The sequence below is a fragment of the Seriola lalandi genome, unplaced genomic scaffold (assembly GCF_002814215.2).
Source record: "Seriola lalandi dorsalis isolate HSWRI2012SDOR001 ecotype SW California unplaced genomic scaffold, Sedor1 jcf7180002054481, whole genome shotgun sequence".
In the NCBI taxonomy this organism is placed as follows: domain Eukaryota; kingdom Metazoa; phylum Chordata; class Actinopteri; order Carangiformes; family Carangidae; genus Seriola; species Seriola lalandi.
Window position 1 is genome coordinate 241991 of NW_019525034.1, and position 15773 is coordinate 257763.

Here is a 15773-nt window from a genome sequence, read left to right on the forward strand (position 1 = left end):
ACAGAACAACAGAACAACAGAACAGAACCACTGAATAACAGAACAACTGAACCAAAGACCAACACAACAGAACCACAGAACAACAGAACCACAGAACAACAATCTTTTATAGTGAGTTCAGACCTGTGATTTACATTGATCCTGGTCACGTCCATCGTTTCCCTTCATCATTAGATGAAACCACGGCCACTAACATTTGACAAAAGCTGCCTCCATGCTGACTCAGAGGTGGGCGGAGTTTCATCTGGTCAACACAGGAATCTGCATCAGACTGAGGTCAGGAAAGATCCTGAGCTGGTTTTCTTCACCTATCTGAGGTCTCCCTGCAGTGTAACAGCCAGGTGATACTGGAGGTCAGAGGTCAGCTGATCTGAACCTGATGTTCAGGTGAGTCGAGGAAGCTGGGAAATATCTCACCGTGTGTGTGTGTGTGTGTGTGTGTGTGTGTGTGTGTGTGTGTGTGTGTGTGTGTCCATGTGTGTGTCCATGTGTGTGTGTAGATAGTTGAACTGATAAAACAGAGTTGAAGAGTTCAGGGGAGAAACAAAGCCATCAACATGACTTTAATAACAGGGTGTGACACACACACACACACACACACACACACACACACACACACACACAAACTCTGCTCCTGTGATTCTCTCTCTGACCACTAGAGGTCGTCTGACAGTTACATTGATGAGCTGCTGAGGAGCAGACCTGGACCCTGAAGACTCTGGACCTGTATCCAGACTGGTCTCAAACTGAGTCTGTTTGCAGACGCGTTCAGGAGCGAATGAATAAATTAGGCGTTCCCATGCTCATGCACGGGTGGGAAATACCAAGTGTGTTTTATTTAGTGAGTAAAAGGTCGGAGGTCACGGCTCCTCCCACGTCAACCTAACACACTAATATGATACACAACAGACCTCAACAAGTCCTGGATCTGACCATCTGAAACCCTAAATGAAGCAACAGGTCTGGGTTCAGGTTCAGGTTCAGGTTCAGTCTCTACCTGCCTCAGTGTCACACCCTCATGACGTCACTTCCTGTGTACTGGAGTCTGTCAGTCTGTGTGAGGAGGTCATGGACAGGTGACAGGTGAGTCAGTCTCAGGATAATTATCACTGACAAGCTTTTAACATGACAGCTGCAGGATTTACAGTCACACCGAAACTTCCTCCTCCTCAGGATCTAGTCCTGAATCATGTAAACATTACAAAGACCTCTGTCAGGTGAAAACCTGAACCTCATGTCACCAGTTCACCTCAGACCAGGTTCATTCAGACTCTGTGTCCCCCAGGGACTGAACCAGGCCCAACTGGACCAGAACTCCCAAGTGGGACTCTAATCCCGGGTCCAAATGATCCAACACTTTGCAGTGAGGCTTTTAGTACAGGTTTATCTGGGGAAAAAATTCTTGTCCCTGGAATCCAGGACAGAACGAGTGAATCCGGACCAGGACGAGTGAATCCAGAACAGCAGAACAGTTTCTGTTTGTTTACACTGAGAAATAAAGTTTATTAAATTTTAGATCTGATTAAATAGCCGGGCCTGACCCTGGACCCGATCCTGGACTGGACCTGAACCTGAGTCAGTGTGTGTGTAATCATTTGACATCAGTGTACTGCTGCCTCGAACAGCATCAGACCACCAGAGTCCAGAATCTCATACTGATGCTATATAAAGTAAAACCAGTTCTCTGGACTCTCTCTCTGGTTGGTGAAATAAACTGGACACTGAGAACTGTCCTCCTCTTCCTCCTCATCCTCCTTGTCCTCCTCCTCCTCCTCCTCCTCTCCTCTTTTTTGTTTTGGTGTAAACGTCCTTTAATCCAGGATCATCCAGTTAATCCAGTGTGATGATGGTGAATCAGTTGTTCCGCTCATTAACAGCTTCACAGTGTCAGACTGGAACCAGTCAACCAGAACTAAACCTGAACTAAAGCTGAACTAAACCTGACCCGAATCTGATCTGAGACACACACACACACACACACACACAGTGGGATGATTCATTCATTCATCACTTGAAACATGTTGAAATCTGTTTGAATTAAAATGAATGGATACGTTTTTTTTCATGGTTTCATCAATAGAAATGATGGACACTTTACAGCATCTAGCTCAGGAAAATTTCTGAAGTGAAGTCAAGTATTATTCTTGGCTCAAGAGCCACTTGCTGTCTTTCTGTAGGCCTTTCAGCACGTTATGGCCTTCATCTTTTAAATCTAAAGGGTTTGTGTTGATTCTACACAGAGGGGTTTCAGTGTAATAATCTTCTAATTATCAATCATTCATTAACTGAATAATAAAGATCTGTCATGTTCTCACACCAATAATCCATCAATATTTTCCAATAACTGATCAATCCATTTTCCCTGAATCTGGATCTTTTCAGGTCCATTAACCTGGTTCACCTGTCACCTGACCTGGACTCAGGACCTAGCTCTCTACAGTCCTGATTCTGGTCCTGACTGAATTATTTCCAATAAACGATCAATCAATGAGTTCCTATTGATAATAAAAGGGTTTAATGAGTGAGTGAAGAAATAAGAGGTGTGTGTGTGTGTGTGTGTGTGTGTGTGTGTGTGTGTGTGTGTGTGTGTGTGTGTGTGTGTGTGGTGGAGGAGGAGATCAGATCCGGAGGGCTGGACCTGCAGGAGGAGGAGGATCACATCAGTCCGCAGGTCACCATCACCTCCTCCTCCTCCTCCTCCTCCTCCTCCTCCTCCTCACTGACTCTGCCTCTCCGCTCCTTCTGGCCCGGAGCAGCTTCACCTGGACCAGGATTCACACACACACACCGGGGACAGGACCAGGAGACCGGCACCGGGACCTGCAGGATCCGTGTTCCGGCTGCGGGCTCCCGTCATGCTGGGCACGGTGAAGATGGAAGGGCACGAGGCTCCGGACTGGAGCGGATACTACAGCGAGGAGGTCGGTCACTTTCCCGCTGCTCTTACCGTTCAGACCCAGGTCAGGCTCCGGATGAGGTTCTGGAGAATCTTAAATTTAAACCATGAATTCTCCCAAAGTTGAAACAGTTTGACTCGGTTTCTGTTCAAGTAAATGAGCGGAAGTGGAAAACGGCGTGTCGCACTTTAGTTTGAGTCAGACGATAAAATGTTTGGTTTTATAGTTTATAATAACGAGATGAACAAAGGTCCTGACAGGTAAATAATACACATCACATGGCGGGAAAAAGCTCAAAAGATCAAAGTGTCAAAAGTCGTAAAAATGAGCTTTAAAACAAACTGTTGATTTGATTGTTTCTAATCTGAAATAAACTAAACTCGCAGCGGAAAAAATACAATTTTACCATAAAATGAAAATAAAGAGACAAAACGTTGATGAAGTGACGGGATGAATATTTCTCTGTGAAGCCGCAGACCGGCGCAACACACACTCATCAAATCTTTACACTTATCACTGCCTTTTATTTAGTCCACGCCTCTGTGATTATAACATACAATAATATGATAATAATGAATCTGTGGAAATTTACCACTAAGCAAAAAATAATCAGAACAAATCAAAAAGAAAAGAAGAGAAAAGAAAAGAAGAGAAGAGAAAAGAATAGAAAAGAAAAGAGTGAGGAGATAAACATGTTAAATTAACTGATTAATTAATTGATTTCAGACGGACAAATAAAAGGAAAATGTTGAAGCTTTAATATTTCAGCGTCTCGGACAGCGGATCACAACACACATAAAACTAAAACGTGTCTGATATTTAACAAAGGAAAAATCTGATCCGATTATTGATCATGGGTCATTGGTCATAAACTGATTTTTATTACACATAAAACAAACAGCAGCTGTTTTTCCTTTTGAAAAAAAGTGATTCAAATAATCGATATAATCGATATTGATATAATCTGATTATTTCACACAGCGGCCGCAGTAACGTTTTTACAGATGATCAGTTAAACACTAAACTAATCAAATTTCATTTCAGTGATTTTATATTTTCATTTAATGTGAATCCGCAGGTATTATTATGAAATATTATTATATATGTTTATAATCATATTGTGTTCTATATTATAATTGTGTTCTGTTATAATTTAATTGTTTCATTGTTTAATAAAAGTGTGTGAAGAGAAACAGCAGTGCGCGGCTCAGACCGGAAACTTTCATTTATTTTAAAGATTAAATTTGACTCAACAGAAAAAAAAACAAACAGGTTCAGGGCCACAGTCCCGCTCTGGGAACCGGGTTTCAGATTAGATGTTAAACCTGATGACCATGAAATGAAAATCACTTCTTTGTTTTTACCTTCAAACACGTGAATTCATCCCTTAATCCCGCGGTAATTAATTGATTATCAACGGGACTTAAACGGATTTATATTTTATTTTATTTAAAGGAGTAAAATCACATTAAAACATATTAAAGTCTTTTAATAAATTAAAGCCTGAATATTTTCATGAAGCTGCTTCTTGTGTTTTCAAGGTCAATTAAAGAGAAACTTCTGAAACTTTTATTTACTTAATCAGTTTATGTTGTTTTTTCGGTTTAAATCTTCATTAAAATTAATTGTAATTCATCCTTTATCAAATGTTTCAAATTTAAAGCATTAAAAATAGATTCAACTTAATCAGTTAATTAAAGGATTAATGTCTCCTTACTGAAACAACAAACACCTTTGTTTAGATTAAATTATTATTAATACAATTAATATTGCGGCCCTGAGAGCTCTTCATCAGGTTGATAACATGTGAGTTTTGGGGGTGGGGTGGGGGGGCATCATCCTAACCCGGTTCAAATACGACCTGTGGCCCTTTGCTGCATATCATCCTCTCTCTCTGTCTCTCTCTTTCTCTGAATTAATACGGTAATTTATAATAATAATATAATAATAATAATAATCATAAGGCAAAAATTTATTTCAAACGAAAAAGTGATGAACCTGCTGAGAAACTTATTCAAAGCTTTTAACTTAAAAAGTCACAGTTGGTAAATTAACTTTTCTATTACTGATCACTCAAAGCGCTTTACAACACTTTCATTCATTCACTCACACATTCATACACTGACAGATCAGGGGCAACGTGCGGCTCAGTATCTGGCCTGGAGCAGCCGGGGATCGAACCACCAACCTTCTCAGTAGTGGACGACCCGCTCTGAAATCACTCTCTCCATCTGCACTCACTGTACACGGAGTTCACCATGTTGTAGTGCAGTTATGAACAGTGAGAATAATTACACCTGTAGAGTGGACTCATTGTATCCCACAATGCATTGTGAACAGTAACGTAAACCTGATGGTCACTAACCAAACAGTATAGACCAAGACAGAGAGCGGCGAGCTCACTGTACAGTCCTCTGAACAGACCTGACTGGAGAGGGAGGAGTGAGGAGTGAATGAGTGAGGAGTGAATGAGTGAGGAGCAAATGAATGAGGAGTGAATGAGTGAGGAGCTAATGAGTGAGGAGCTAATGAATGAGGAGTGAATGAGTGAGGAGTGAATGAGTGAGGAGTGAATGAGTGAGGAGTGAATGAGTGAGGAGCTAATGAATGAGGAGTGAATGAGTGAGGAGTGAATGAGTGAGGAGCAAATGAGTGGAGTGAATGAGTGAATGAGTGAGGAGTGAATGAGTGAGGAATGAATGAATGAGGAGTGAATGAGTGAGGAGTGAATGAGTTAGGAGCAAATGAGTGGAGTGAATGAGTGAGGAGTGAATGAGTGAGGAGTGAATGAGTGAGGAGCAAATGAGTAAGGAGTGAATGAGTGAGGAGCTAATGAATGAGGAGTGAATGAGTGAGGAGTGAATGAGTGAGGAGCAAATGAATGAGGAGTGAATGAGTGAGGAGCTAATGAGTGAGGAGCTAATGAGTGGAGTGAATGAGTGAGGAGTGAATGAGTGAGGAATGAATGAATGAGGAGTGAATGAGTGAGGAGTGAATGAATGAGGAGCAAATGAGTGGAGTGAATGAGTGAGGAGCTAATAAGTGAGGAGCTAATGAATGAGGAGTGAATGAGTGAGGAGTGAATGAGTGAGGAGCTAATAAGTGAGGAGCTAATGAATGAGGAGTGAATGAGTGAGGAGTGAATGAGTGAGGAGCAAATGAATGAGGAGTGAATGAGTGAGGAGCTAATGAGTGAGGAGCTAATGAATGAGGAGTGAATGAGTGAGGAGTGAATGAGTGAGGAGCAAATGAGTGGAGTGAATGAATGAATGAGTGAGGAGTGAATGAGTGAGGAATGAATGAATGAGGAGTGAATGAGTGAGGAGTGAATGAGTGAGGAGTGAATGAGTGGAGTGAATGAATGAGGAGTGAATGAGTGAGGAGTGAATGAGTGAGGAATGAATGAATGAGGAGTGAATGAGTGAGGAGTGAATGAGTTAGGAGCAAATGAGTGGAGTGAATGAGTGAGGAGTGAATGAGTGAGGAGTGAATGAGTGGAGTGAATGAGTGAGGAGTGAATGAGTGAGGAGTGAATGAGTGAGGAGCAAATGACCGGATTGATGTAAGACACAACCCAACTGTGTCCCAGCTGGTTCATCACTTTTTACTGTCCCCTGGAAACACTTCCTTTCTGTGTCTAAGTGTTTGCAGCTCATGTGTTGTCAGACTGATGAATCTGTTTTCTGAAGTTGCAGCGCGTTGAACCCTACTGTTGTTTACACTCAGTGAGCACTTTATTAGGAACACCTGCAGATCCAGGTGAGGAGCTTCATGACTATTGAATTTCAGACGCTGGTCTGAGATTTTCACTCTCAACCATCTCCAGAGTTTTTATATCCAGTGAGCAGCAGCTCTGATCAGTCCACATCTGCTGGAGTCTCTGTTATCACCGTTCACAGGTCAGAGGTCCAAAACTAACCTGAAAGACAAAGTTAAAATTAAAAACCATCAGCATCAAACTGCCAAAAAAGTGAACCAGATCAAAGACCAGACCACCTGACCTGGCAAAACTGGTACTATCCTGATAGCTTCAGGTCCTGGTCTAACTATCTGTAAATGGATCTAACTAGGTCTGGTTTTGGTATCTCTGCAGTCATGGGCAGTAGGATGGGTTCTGGTCTTACTGGTTTTTGGTCCATCTCTAACTGGTTCTAACAGTCTCTGGTCGTGCTGCAGATCTACTCTTCGATGGTGGGTGGTGTAATTGGTTCTGGTCTAAGTAGTTGTGGTTCTGATCTAATTGGTTCTAGCTCAGATCACATGGGTTCTGGTTTAGCTGTTTCTAACTGGTTCTGGTCTCTCTGCAGGTCTACTCTCCAATGACAGGCGGTGGGATGGGTTCTGGTCTTGCGATGGGCTCCATGTCTGGCTACATGTCCAGCAGTGGGACCACATCGGGTTCCTTCAACATGTCGTACAGTGGAACCGGTCTGAGTCCCGCACCAGTAGGAGGGATGGGCGGTTCGGCTCCAGCAGCCATGTCGGGTCTGGGCGGGGGTGTGGCTTCAATGGGCGGGGCCCTGAGCCCGTCCAGTATGAGCTCGGTGTCAGCCCAGCAGGCATCGATGGGCCTGAACCCATATGGGGGCATGAGTCCCACCATGAGCCCAGGCATGGCGTACAGCGGCGGCGGACTGAACCGAGCCCGCGACAACAAGGCGTTCAGACGGAGTTACCCGCATGCCAAACCCCCCTACTCCTACATCTCACTCATCACCATGGCAATCCAGCAGGCGCCCAGTAAGATGCTGACTCTGAGCGAGATCTACCAATGGATCATGGACCTGTTCCCGTACTACCGGCAGAACCAGCAGCGCTGGCAGAACTCCATCCGGCACTCGCTGTCCTTCAACGACTGCTTCGTCAAGGTGTCGCGCTCGCCAGACAAACCGGGGAAGGGCTCCTACTGGACCCTGCACCCGGATTCTGGGAACATGTTTGAGAACGGCTGCTACCTGCGCCGCCAGAAGAGGTTCAAGTGCGAGAAGAAGATGTCGTCGAAATCAGACGGGAGGAAGGAGCAAGGGGGTGCAGGGGGAGGTGGTGGGGGAGGAGGAGTGTCTCCTACAGGGGAGTCCATCAAACCTCCAGGACTCCTGGACTCTTCAATGCCCTCCTCCAGCCAGGCAGCCTCGCCTCCTGGACTGGACCTGCGGGGCAGCGTCGTCGGGGCATCAGACCTGAAGGTGTCTGGCTCCCAGCTCCTGTCCTCCCTGTCATTGCCCCCCCACTCCATGGCGCATGAATCCCAGCTGCACATCAAAGGAGACCCCCACTACTCTTTCGACCATCCGTTCTCCATCAACAACTTAATGTCGTCCTCAGAGCAGCAGCACAAACTGGACCTGAAGGCCTACGAGGCACTGCAGTACTCCTCCTACAGCACCGGGGGAGCTTCCAGCCTTGGAGGGAGGACCATGGAGCCTCTGGAGGCCTCCTACTACCAGGGGGTCTATCCCAGACCGCTCCTCAACACTTCGTAGTACCCGCTGCACCTCATGTTTGGGACTCTCTGCATGCAGCCATTCTGGACTTCCTGTCTGACTGTGACGATGCTGAACCGGATCGACTCTGCTGCTGCTGGTCTGCTGGTTTCTGAACTCCTGCACTGTGGCAGCACAAAAAGACAGGTTCCTTCTCAGCTGTTTTCTCCTTTTACACACCGAGTCACAACCAGATCAAGGTCATGTTTTCAAGGTTCAGGATCCTGAACCACTTGTCTTCAGTCAGTCCGGGATCCTGTGATAAGACCGGGTTCCTCAGTCAGTCCAGGATCCTCAGTCAGACCAGGATCCTCAGACAGACCAGGATACTCAGTCAGTCCAGGATACTGTGTCAGTCCAGGATCCTCAGTCAGTCCAGGATCCAGGAGCTCTGTTCATGTTCATAATTTAGTGTTTCCTTTATATCAGTGGTTCCCGACCTGGAGCTCCAGACCCCAGGACAGTTTCTCTGAATGTTGACACTGTGATGTCACAGGTGAGACAGTGGGCGGGACATTCAGATGAGACAGGACTACATGGTGTGAGTGTTGATGTGAGGTAGGGAGGGAGGTACAGCAGCTGGTCTTAGATCGAGGACATCCTGTTTGAGCACTCACTGATCACTCAGTCCAGAGTCAGTCAAGGTTCATTTTAGACTCAGTCCAGACTCAGTCCAGGTTCATTCTAGATCCAGTCTAGACTCAGTCCAGATCCAGTCCAGAGTCACTCACCTGTCGCCTTAAAGACCAAATTTAGGGATCAAGTCTCCCATATTTAGTGAGAACTGTAAACTGATTGGCTGTGGCCCAGAGCTTCGGGTGAGACAGGTGTAGATGATCAGACTGGTCTCAATGAATCCACTAGTCCCTGGTCTGTTTGGTCCAGGATCCTGTAGACCTGGTTCTGCTCTCCGGTCTCTGGCCCGGTCCGATTTTCGCCTCGGACCCCTCAGAGGGGCCCAGGCCCCATTTTGGGAACCACAGTCCTGCCTGGTGTTGGATTCATCAGGTGCAGGTGTTCTTTCCTGATGAGCTAAAGGTCAAAGGTCACCTGATGATCATGATAACATGGTTGCCATTGGGAAGCTGAGGAAGCTGCAGGTGTTTACAGAAACATATTAAAGATTATAACTCATGAGGACGTGTTTCTCCCACGACCTCATCTGCCGCTGACCTCCTGAGGGGTCGCGACCCTCAGAGTGAGAACCCCCACCCAGATAAAATGGCTTTGATTTAAAAGGTCAGTTCACACAAATGACTCAAACACAGATTTTCCCGCCTGTGTGTATGTTGCCGTGTATATCCGGGCAGATTTCTGATCAAGTCACTTCACTCTTTTATTCAGATCAGGTAGTTTGATTATTGATTAAATCATAACGTGAACTTTTATCACATTTTTATGAATTTTTGAATATTTTTGTGACTGAAGAAAAACAAGTGAAGATATTAATGATCAATGACTGATGATCAGTTTTGAATTGGAGGCTGTAACAGATCCACCAACATATTTATCTGTATGTTTGAAATCAGCTTATCAATAACAAATCATTTATTAATACAAAATATGATCAGCTGATAAAGTTAAATGATGATATTAAAGACATGAAGTTACTGATCAGTTTTAGCTTATTGATGAGAAAAAAAGGAGAAGAAGAAAAAGTGTTTCAGCTGCACAAAATTCATTTTTTCTGATTTTAAAAAAACAGTTCCCATATTCATGTGGCGGCAGGAAGCTTCAGGTTTCATGTAAAGCTGTAGAGTTTCCCTCCGTCTGAACTGATGTTCATCAAGTTGAGATTGTGGACGTGTTAAAACACACACACATACACACGTGTGTGTGTATATATATATACATATATATGTGTGTGCGTGTGTGTGTACATACACATCTATACATGTATATTTATACATACATGTATGTATGTGTATATTCATATATAGTCTTTTTTTTCCAGATTATAATTCTCATTATTTAAAAACGACCTGATCTCCATGTTCTCTCTGAAGTCAATTTCTCCTGCTGGAGAGTCCAGCTGATGTTTGGGATCTAAAGCTGTGAATATTGATTGTTATTAATAACAGACTGATCATTTATTTTGTAAAATGTAATAAAATAGTAAAAATACCTGATTACCTGCAGACACTACTCAGGCTCTGTCAAAGACCCAACAGTAAACAACATACAGAGTGGCTCATAGCAACATTATTGATTATTGAATATTGAATATAGATCATTGTTGATCAGAGAATATTGAATATAGATCAATATTGATTGATTAATATGAAGTGTGTGTTACCATCACAGTATTTCTCATGGTTTTCTGACTTTGATGAATCGACTAATCGATTTCTCCATTGATCCTGGGTCTAGGATCTGGTTTTAAAAGGATCTTTGTTTGGTGACTCTCACTCTGTGTGTAAAAGGAGAAACCACTTCCTGCCTGTTTTCTGACTGTTGATGCGTCTGTGTATTTAAACTTTTCTGTCCATTGCTGATTATTGATTATTGATTATTATTACCATGTGCATGAATGAAGTGGGAGGTCTTCTTCTTCTTCTTCTCTTTTGTGGAGAAAAAACGAACACTGACACGAACATGACTCCTCCTGAAAGAAGGAAAGAAAGAGAGAAGGAAAGAAGGACGGAGGAGGATTAATGCGCAAAAAGACCCCCACCCACCCCCCTCCCGCTTGTCCTCGTTGTGTTTCTTCCTCGTTGCTTTTTGACTCTGATGCATGTTCTTAACTTATTCTGTCATTTTCAAATAAAACAAGGAAACACTGGACATTTACTGATTTATTGCTAATTTCTGATCAGTGTCGCTGTTGTTTTTTTAAAAATATGATATTTAATCATATTTCATAATTTAATGGATTTCGGAAACACTTTCAAAAGATTCACCTTTTAAAAAGTTGCTGTAATTAATGTGATTATTGGTAATTAAAGAGTAATTTATTTTTAGATCATCTATAGATATAAATGAGGAATCCATTTAAATGTTTTAATTGCATTGATTAATTTGCTACTTTAACTTTCTGTGAATATAATATTTTCAGTCCCTGGCAGGTTCATTAATGAGCCAATAACAGTTAATATTGATCAGTGAGTTATAAAAAAATTGTCATTAAATATTTCTTAAAATATGTTATTTTAATAATATTAAGAAACTGTTTTCTTCCAGATGAACTGAAGAGATTAAATTAAATTAAACTCATCTATTAACTGTTTATTAAGCATCAATAAACCAGGTACTGAATATGAGGTCTGCTTCTTCAACATGTAGAAACTGGTTTTAAATTAACAGCAGATCTTCAGGAGTTCCAGGGCCAGGTCTTCGGGAAATCCCGTTTGAGTCCTGAGACAAGAATCTAACGTTAAAACTCATTCTTCTTGTGTCAGCTTTAAGTTACTCTAATAATAATAATAATAATTATTATTATTATTATTATTATTATTATTATGTAATCTGATTATTTGGCCTATGATTATTATCAGACTTTAATTGATAATTATTGAATCAAAGACAAAAATTATGTTATTTAACTTTATTTTCTCTGATTTCTTTCTAATGTAAAACCTTGTATCTCCAGTTTTGGGGCTCGTTGATCATTTCAATATTATTTTATTATTATTTTTTTATTTTAGTATTTTCAGATGTTTCATAAAAAATGTTGAATCATTTGTAAAAATTCTGCTCGTTAAGTCAGAAACTAACTTCACATCTAAGGGTGGAGATAAAGGGTTTCCATAAAGACGTTAACAGATGCGTTTTTATTTCTCGTCAAAACCTTTTATTTTGAAAGAAACATAAAAACAAAATGTGAGTCTTCTTTGTGGTTAAACTATATTATATAACCATGTTGTATTATATTATATAATGTTTTATTGAATTTTGTATGGTTAGAGATAAAAGGTATCATCTGCTGATTTTTGGATTTTTTATTTTTTTAATTGTTTACAGGCTGGTTCTCTTCTTGTGTTGTTGATCCTGGTGTTAATTAATTCGTTTATTGTTTATTAGTATGATTGTTTATTAGTAACACTTGTGTTTATTTGTGCTTTTCATTCTCTTCGTGTTGTTGTCTTGTTATTCTGTTTGTTCTTGTTCTTCTTTTTGTCCTTCTTTGCCCTTCTTTCTTTTCTTCTTTTCTCTCTCCGTGTCTCCATGTATCGCCCTTTGGGACTGGGTTCCTTGTCGCCCCGGTCCGGATCTCTCTGGGTCTCAGGTCTCGGGTAGGCCGGCAGACCTCGGCCCTCTCTCGGCCCTTTCTCGGTCCTATCTCGGCTCTGTGTAGGCCCTCCTCTCCCTCCTCCAACCCGCTGGAGAACAAGCCGAACACGGTGAACCTCCTGCGGCCTCAAAGCGCCTCAAAGCGCCTCAAAGCGCCGCCGCTGTAGCCGGATTTGATTCTTCTTTGTGGGCTGTAACCTCCGCCGCCGCTCCGTGAACCTGAACACATCCCGACAGATTTCACTTTGATCTGAAGCTTTTTCTCATATTCTGGCCGCAGAGCCGCAAAATGTCTCTAATGATCCTGTAATTATTCGCTAATTACCCGCCAACATGATCCCGGAGCGGAAACACACACCGACAGTACGAAGACCCGACACGCAGCCGAGAGGAGCCGAGAGGCCCCGAGCGGCGGCTGGAGGTTTCTAAAAAGAATAAGAATAAAATCTTATGTTCCACACACACTCGCGTGCGCGCATACACACACACACACAATCAAACACACATACACACACATGATCAGTGAAAATAAATGAAAATCCACAAAAGCTTAAACTCTAAAGCTGCAAAATCAAATCAAAAGCTTGTTTGTTTATAAACATTTCAAAAGATCAGTAGAATTTATTTATTTCTAACATGTACATTATATTTCAGTTTATTTCTAATATATTTCAGTTTATTTCTAACATGTAGAATATATTTATTTCTGCTTGGTGTTTTTCTCACAGACAGTAAGTTAATTTATTGATAATTCATTCAACTGAAGATCAAACAAATGACCAAATATTTGAATAATTATTTCTAGCCTGGTTTTGAGTTAAACATTTTAATTTTTTCCATGCTGATAAAATGACAAATTGATTAATTATTGGATTTTGATCAGTTTCAGTCCGAATATTTAAACCAGAACAAAGACAACAGGTTTTTCTTTCACTGACATTTGACAACATTAACTAATGCGCTGCTGCTGTCTGTGTATTATGTGTGCAATCTGACATTTGATTTGTCTGTGGCTCAGCAGCTTGTTGCCATTTTACTGAGGTGACCTTCATGGTTTAACCACATATAGATAGGCTTTTATTGTGGAGGGTCATAGCTGTCAGGCCTGTCATCGCTGAAGAAAAAAATAATTTTTCATGTAAAACACACACACACAAACACACACACACACACACACACACACACACACACACACACACAGCCATTTACTGTTGCAGTGAAAACCTTGTATCTCCATACTGAAGCTTGCCTTTCACCTCTTCACAGGTTGAACCGGGATTTTACAAATACTCATGTCAAGAGTCCACGTCTCGGTCCCAGGGACTCCAGGATCCTGCGTAAACACAATAAAAAGCTGCACAAAAAAGTCTCCCTTGTTCAAAGGTGATAAGAACTTGTAGAAACAAGATATGGACTAAAACTAAAACCCTTATTAGAGGAAAATAATAAGGAGATAATTACTCACATGAACAAGATTGAGATGTTGTGTGACCTTGAACAGAAGAGAATGAGATAGAAATCTTGTCCATAAAGTTGATAATAATGATTTTCTGATCACAGATATGATCCTGCATGAACACGATAAAAACACGATAACTTGTACAAACAATATAATTAAAGATAGAAATCCTGACGAGATGTAAACAAGATAAAAACTAATGCAAACAACACAGGGGTCTGATGTAAACACACCCAGATAAAAACCAGTGAATGAGATCATTTGTGTAAGAATGAAAACATCTTCTAAAAACAAGGTATAAATTAGATTATTGATCATGAAGTAGAATTAGATTGAATAGAATCAAATAAGTGATGTGGTTTAAACCGGCTCCAGACAAGAGCTGGACATGGAGGGGTCCAGTCAGACCGCACCACAACCAAACACCAGACGTAGAGTCAAGTCCTGTGACAGCTGGAGATTTAAGTCTTTTAAATTAAATTATTATAATATTACAAATATAATGAATCTCTTTAGAAGCATGTGACAGTTTGTCTCAGGTTTTATATGTAAAATATCATCTATATAATAAATAATATCATAACTGTGATCTGACTGTATGAGGCCTTAAAAATGATTCATATAGCAGATTATCAATATTACAGAAACAGTGAAGACATTAATCTGGATTAAACATAAAGATCAGCATTAATTTTATAGGTTATCCAGCAGGAGATACATGGTTTCCACAGATGTTATTTTGAATATTTGATGACAAGTGAAATGTGACAGAAACAGTGACCTTTATATTAATGTTATATATTAAATTATATTCATGGACTAATGTCTCTAATCAACTGTTCTGATAATTGATGAATTATTTTTTATTTTATAGAAATATATAATTTTAATAAAAAGTTTTAATTTTTTATAATTCTTGTGCCAGTCAGAAAATGAACCTGATCAATAACCAACATTTTTCATATCAAATAAAAAGCAAATATCAGCTCCTGAATGAAACTCAAATATTTTCCACTTTGTTTTAATTTACTACATTTAACACACACACACACACACACACACAAAGTCTTCATCTGAATATTAAGATATTTTTCTGTAGTAAACCTCAGACAGGATGTGAGTCTGATGAATGTGAGTTTCTCTGCCACCCAGTCTGCTGCTGTAATACGAGCCATATGTTCCTGGCGGGGCGGAGCGGGGCCACTCCGGGCCCTACGGCCTCGGCAGCGGCCCCCAGCATCATTTCACTAAAGCCCTCGGCCCCTTTTCTCTCCGCTCGCGCCTTATGGAGGAAAATGTCGGCCACAATGCGACGGCCCTCGGCCCCTTTCTTCCCCTCGCCTTTCATTCTCGGCACTAGAAAGCCTGGGACAGGGGCCCCGGGGCCACTAATGCCTTTTGATGGGGATTGGAATTAATTATCTCCAATAACACAATTGTGCTCGGCCAACGAAAAGAGCAAAGAAATCCCCTCCAGAATCAGAGAGAAGAAGAAGAAAAGGAGAGGAGGAGGAGGGCGATCAAAGGAGAGAGAGAGAGAGAGAGAGAGAGAGAGAGAGAGAGAGAGCAGCTGCTTTTCCATTAAAAATGATACGGAGGAAGTTTATTAGAGCTTTGTGAGGCTGTAATATGGCTCAGCCATGAGGTTGGTGGTCCTGAGGGGGTGTGTGTGTGTGTGTGTGTGTGTGTGTGTGTGTGTGTGTG

At 41.6% G+C, this 15773-nt stretch overlaps 1 protein-coding gene across 1 annotated transcript; it reads left to right on the forward strand.

Moving 5' to 3' along the window:
* The first annotated feature begins 2785 nt into the window (after positions 1-2785).
* On the forward strand, positions 2786-11120 carry foxa1 (forkhead box A1). Its single transcript, XM_023412493.2, has 2 exons — positions 2786-2921; positions 7205-11120. Exons 1-2 carry the CDS (start codon positions 2856-2858, stop codon positions 8378-8380), a joined length of 1242 nt encoding a protein of 413 aa, XP_023268261.1. The 5' UTR covers positions 2786-2855; the 3' UTR covers positions 8381-11120.
* The last annotated feature ends 4653 nt before the right edge of the window (positions 11121-15773 follow it).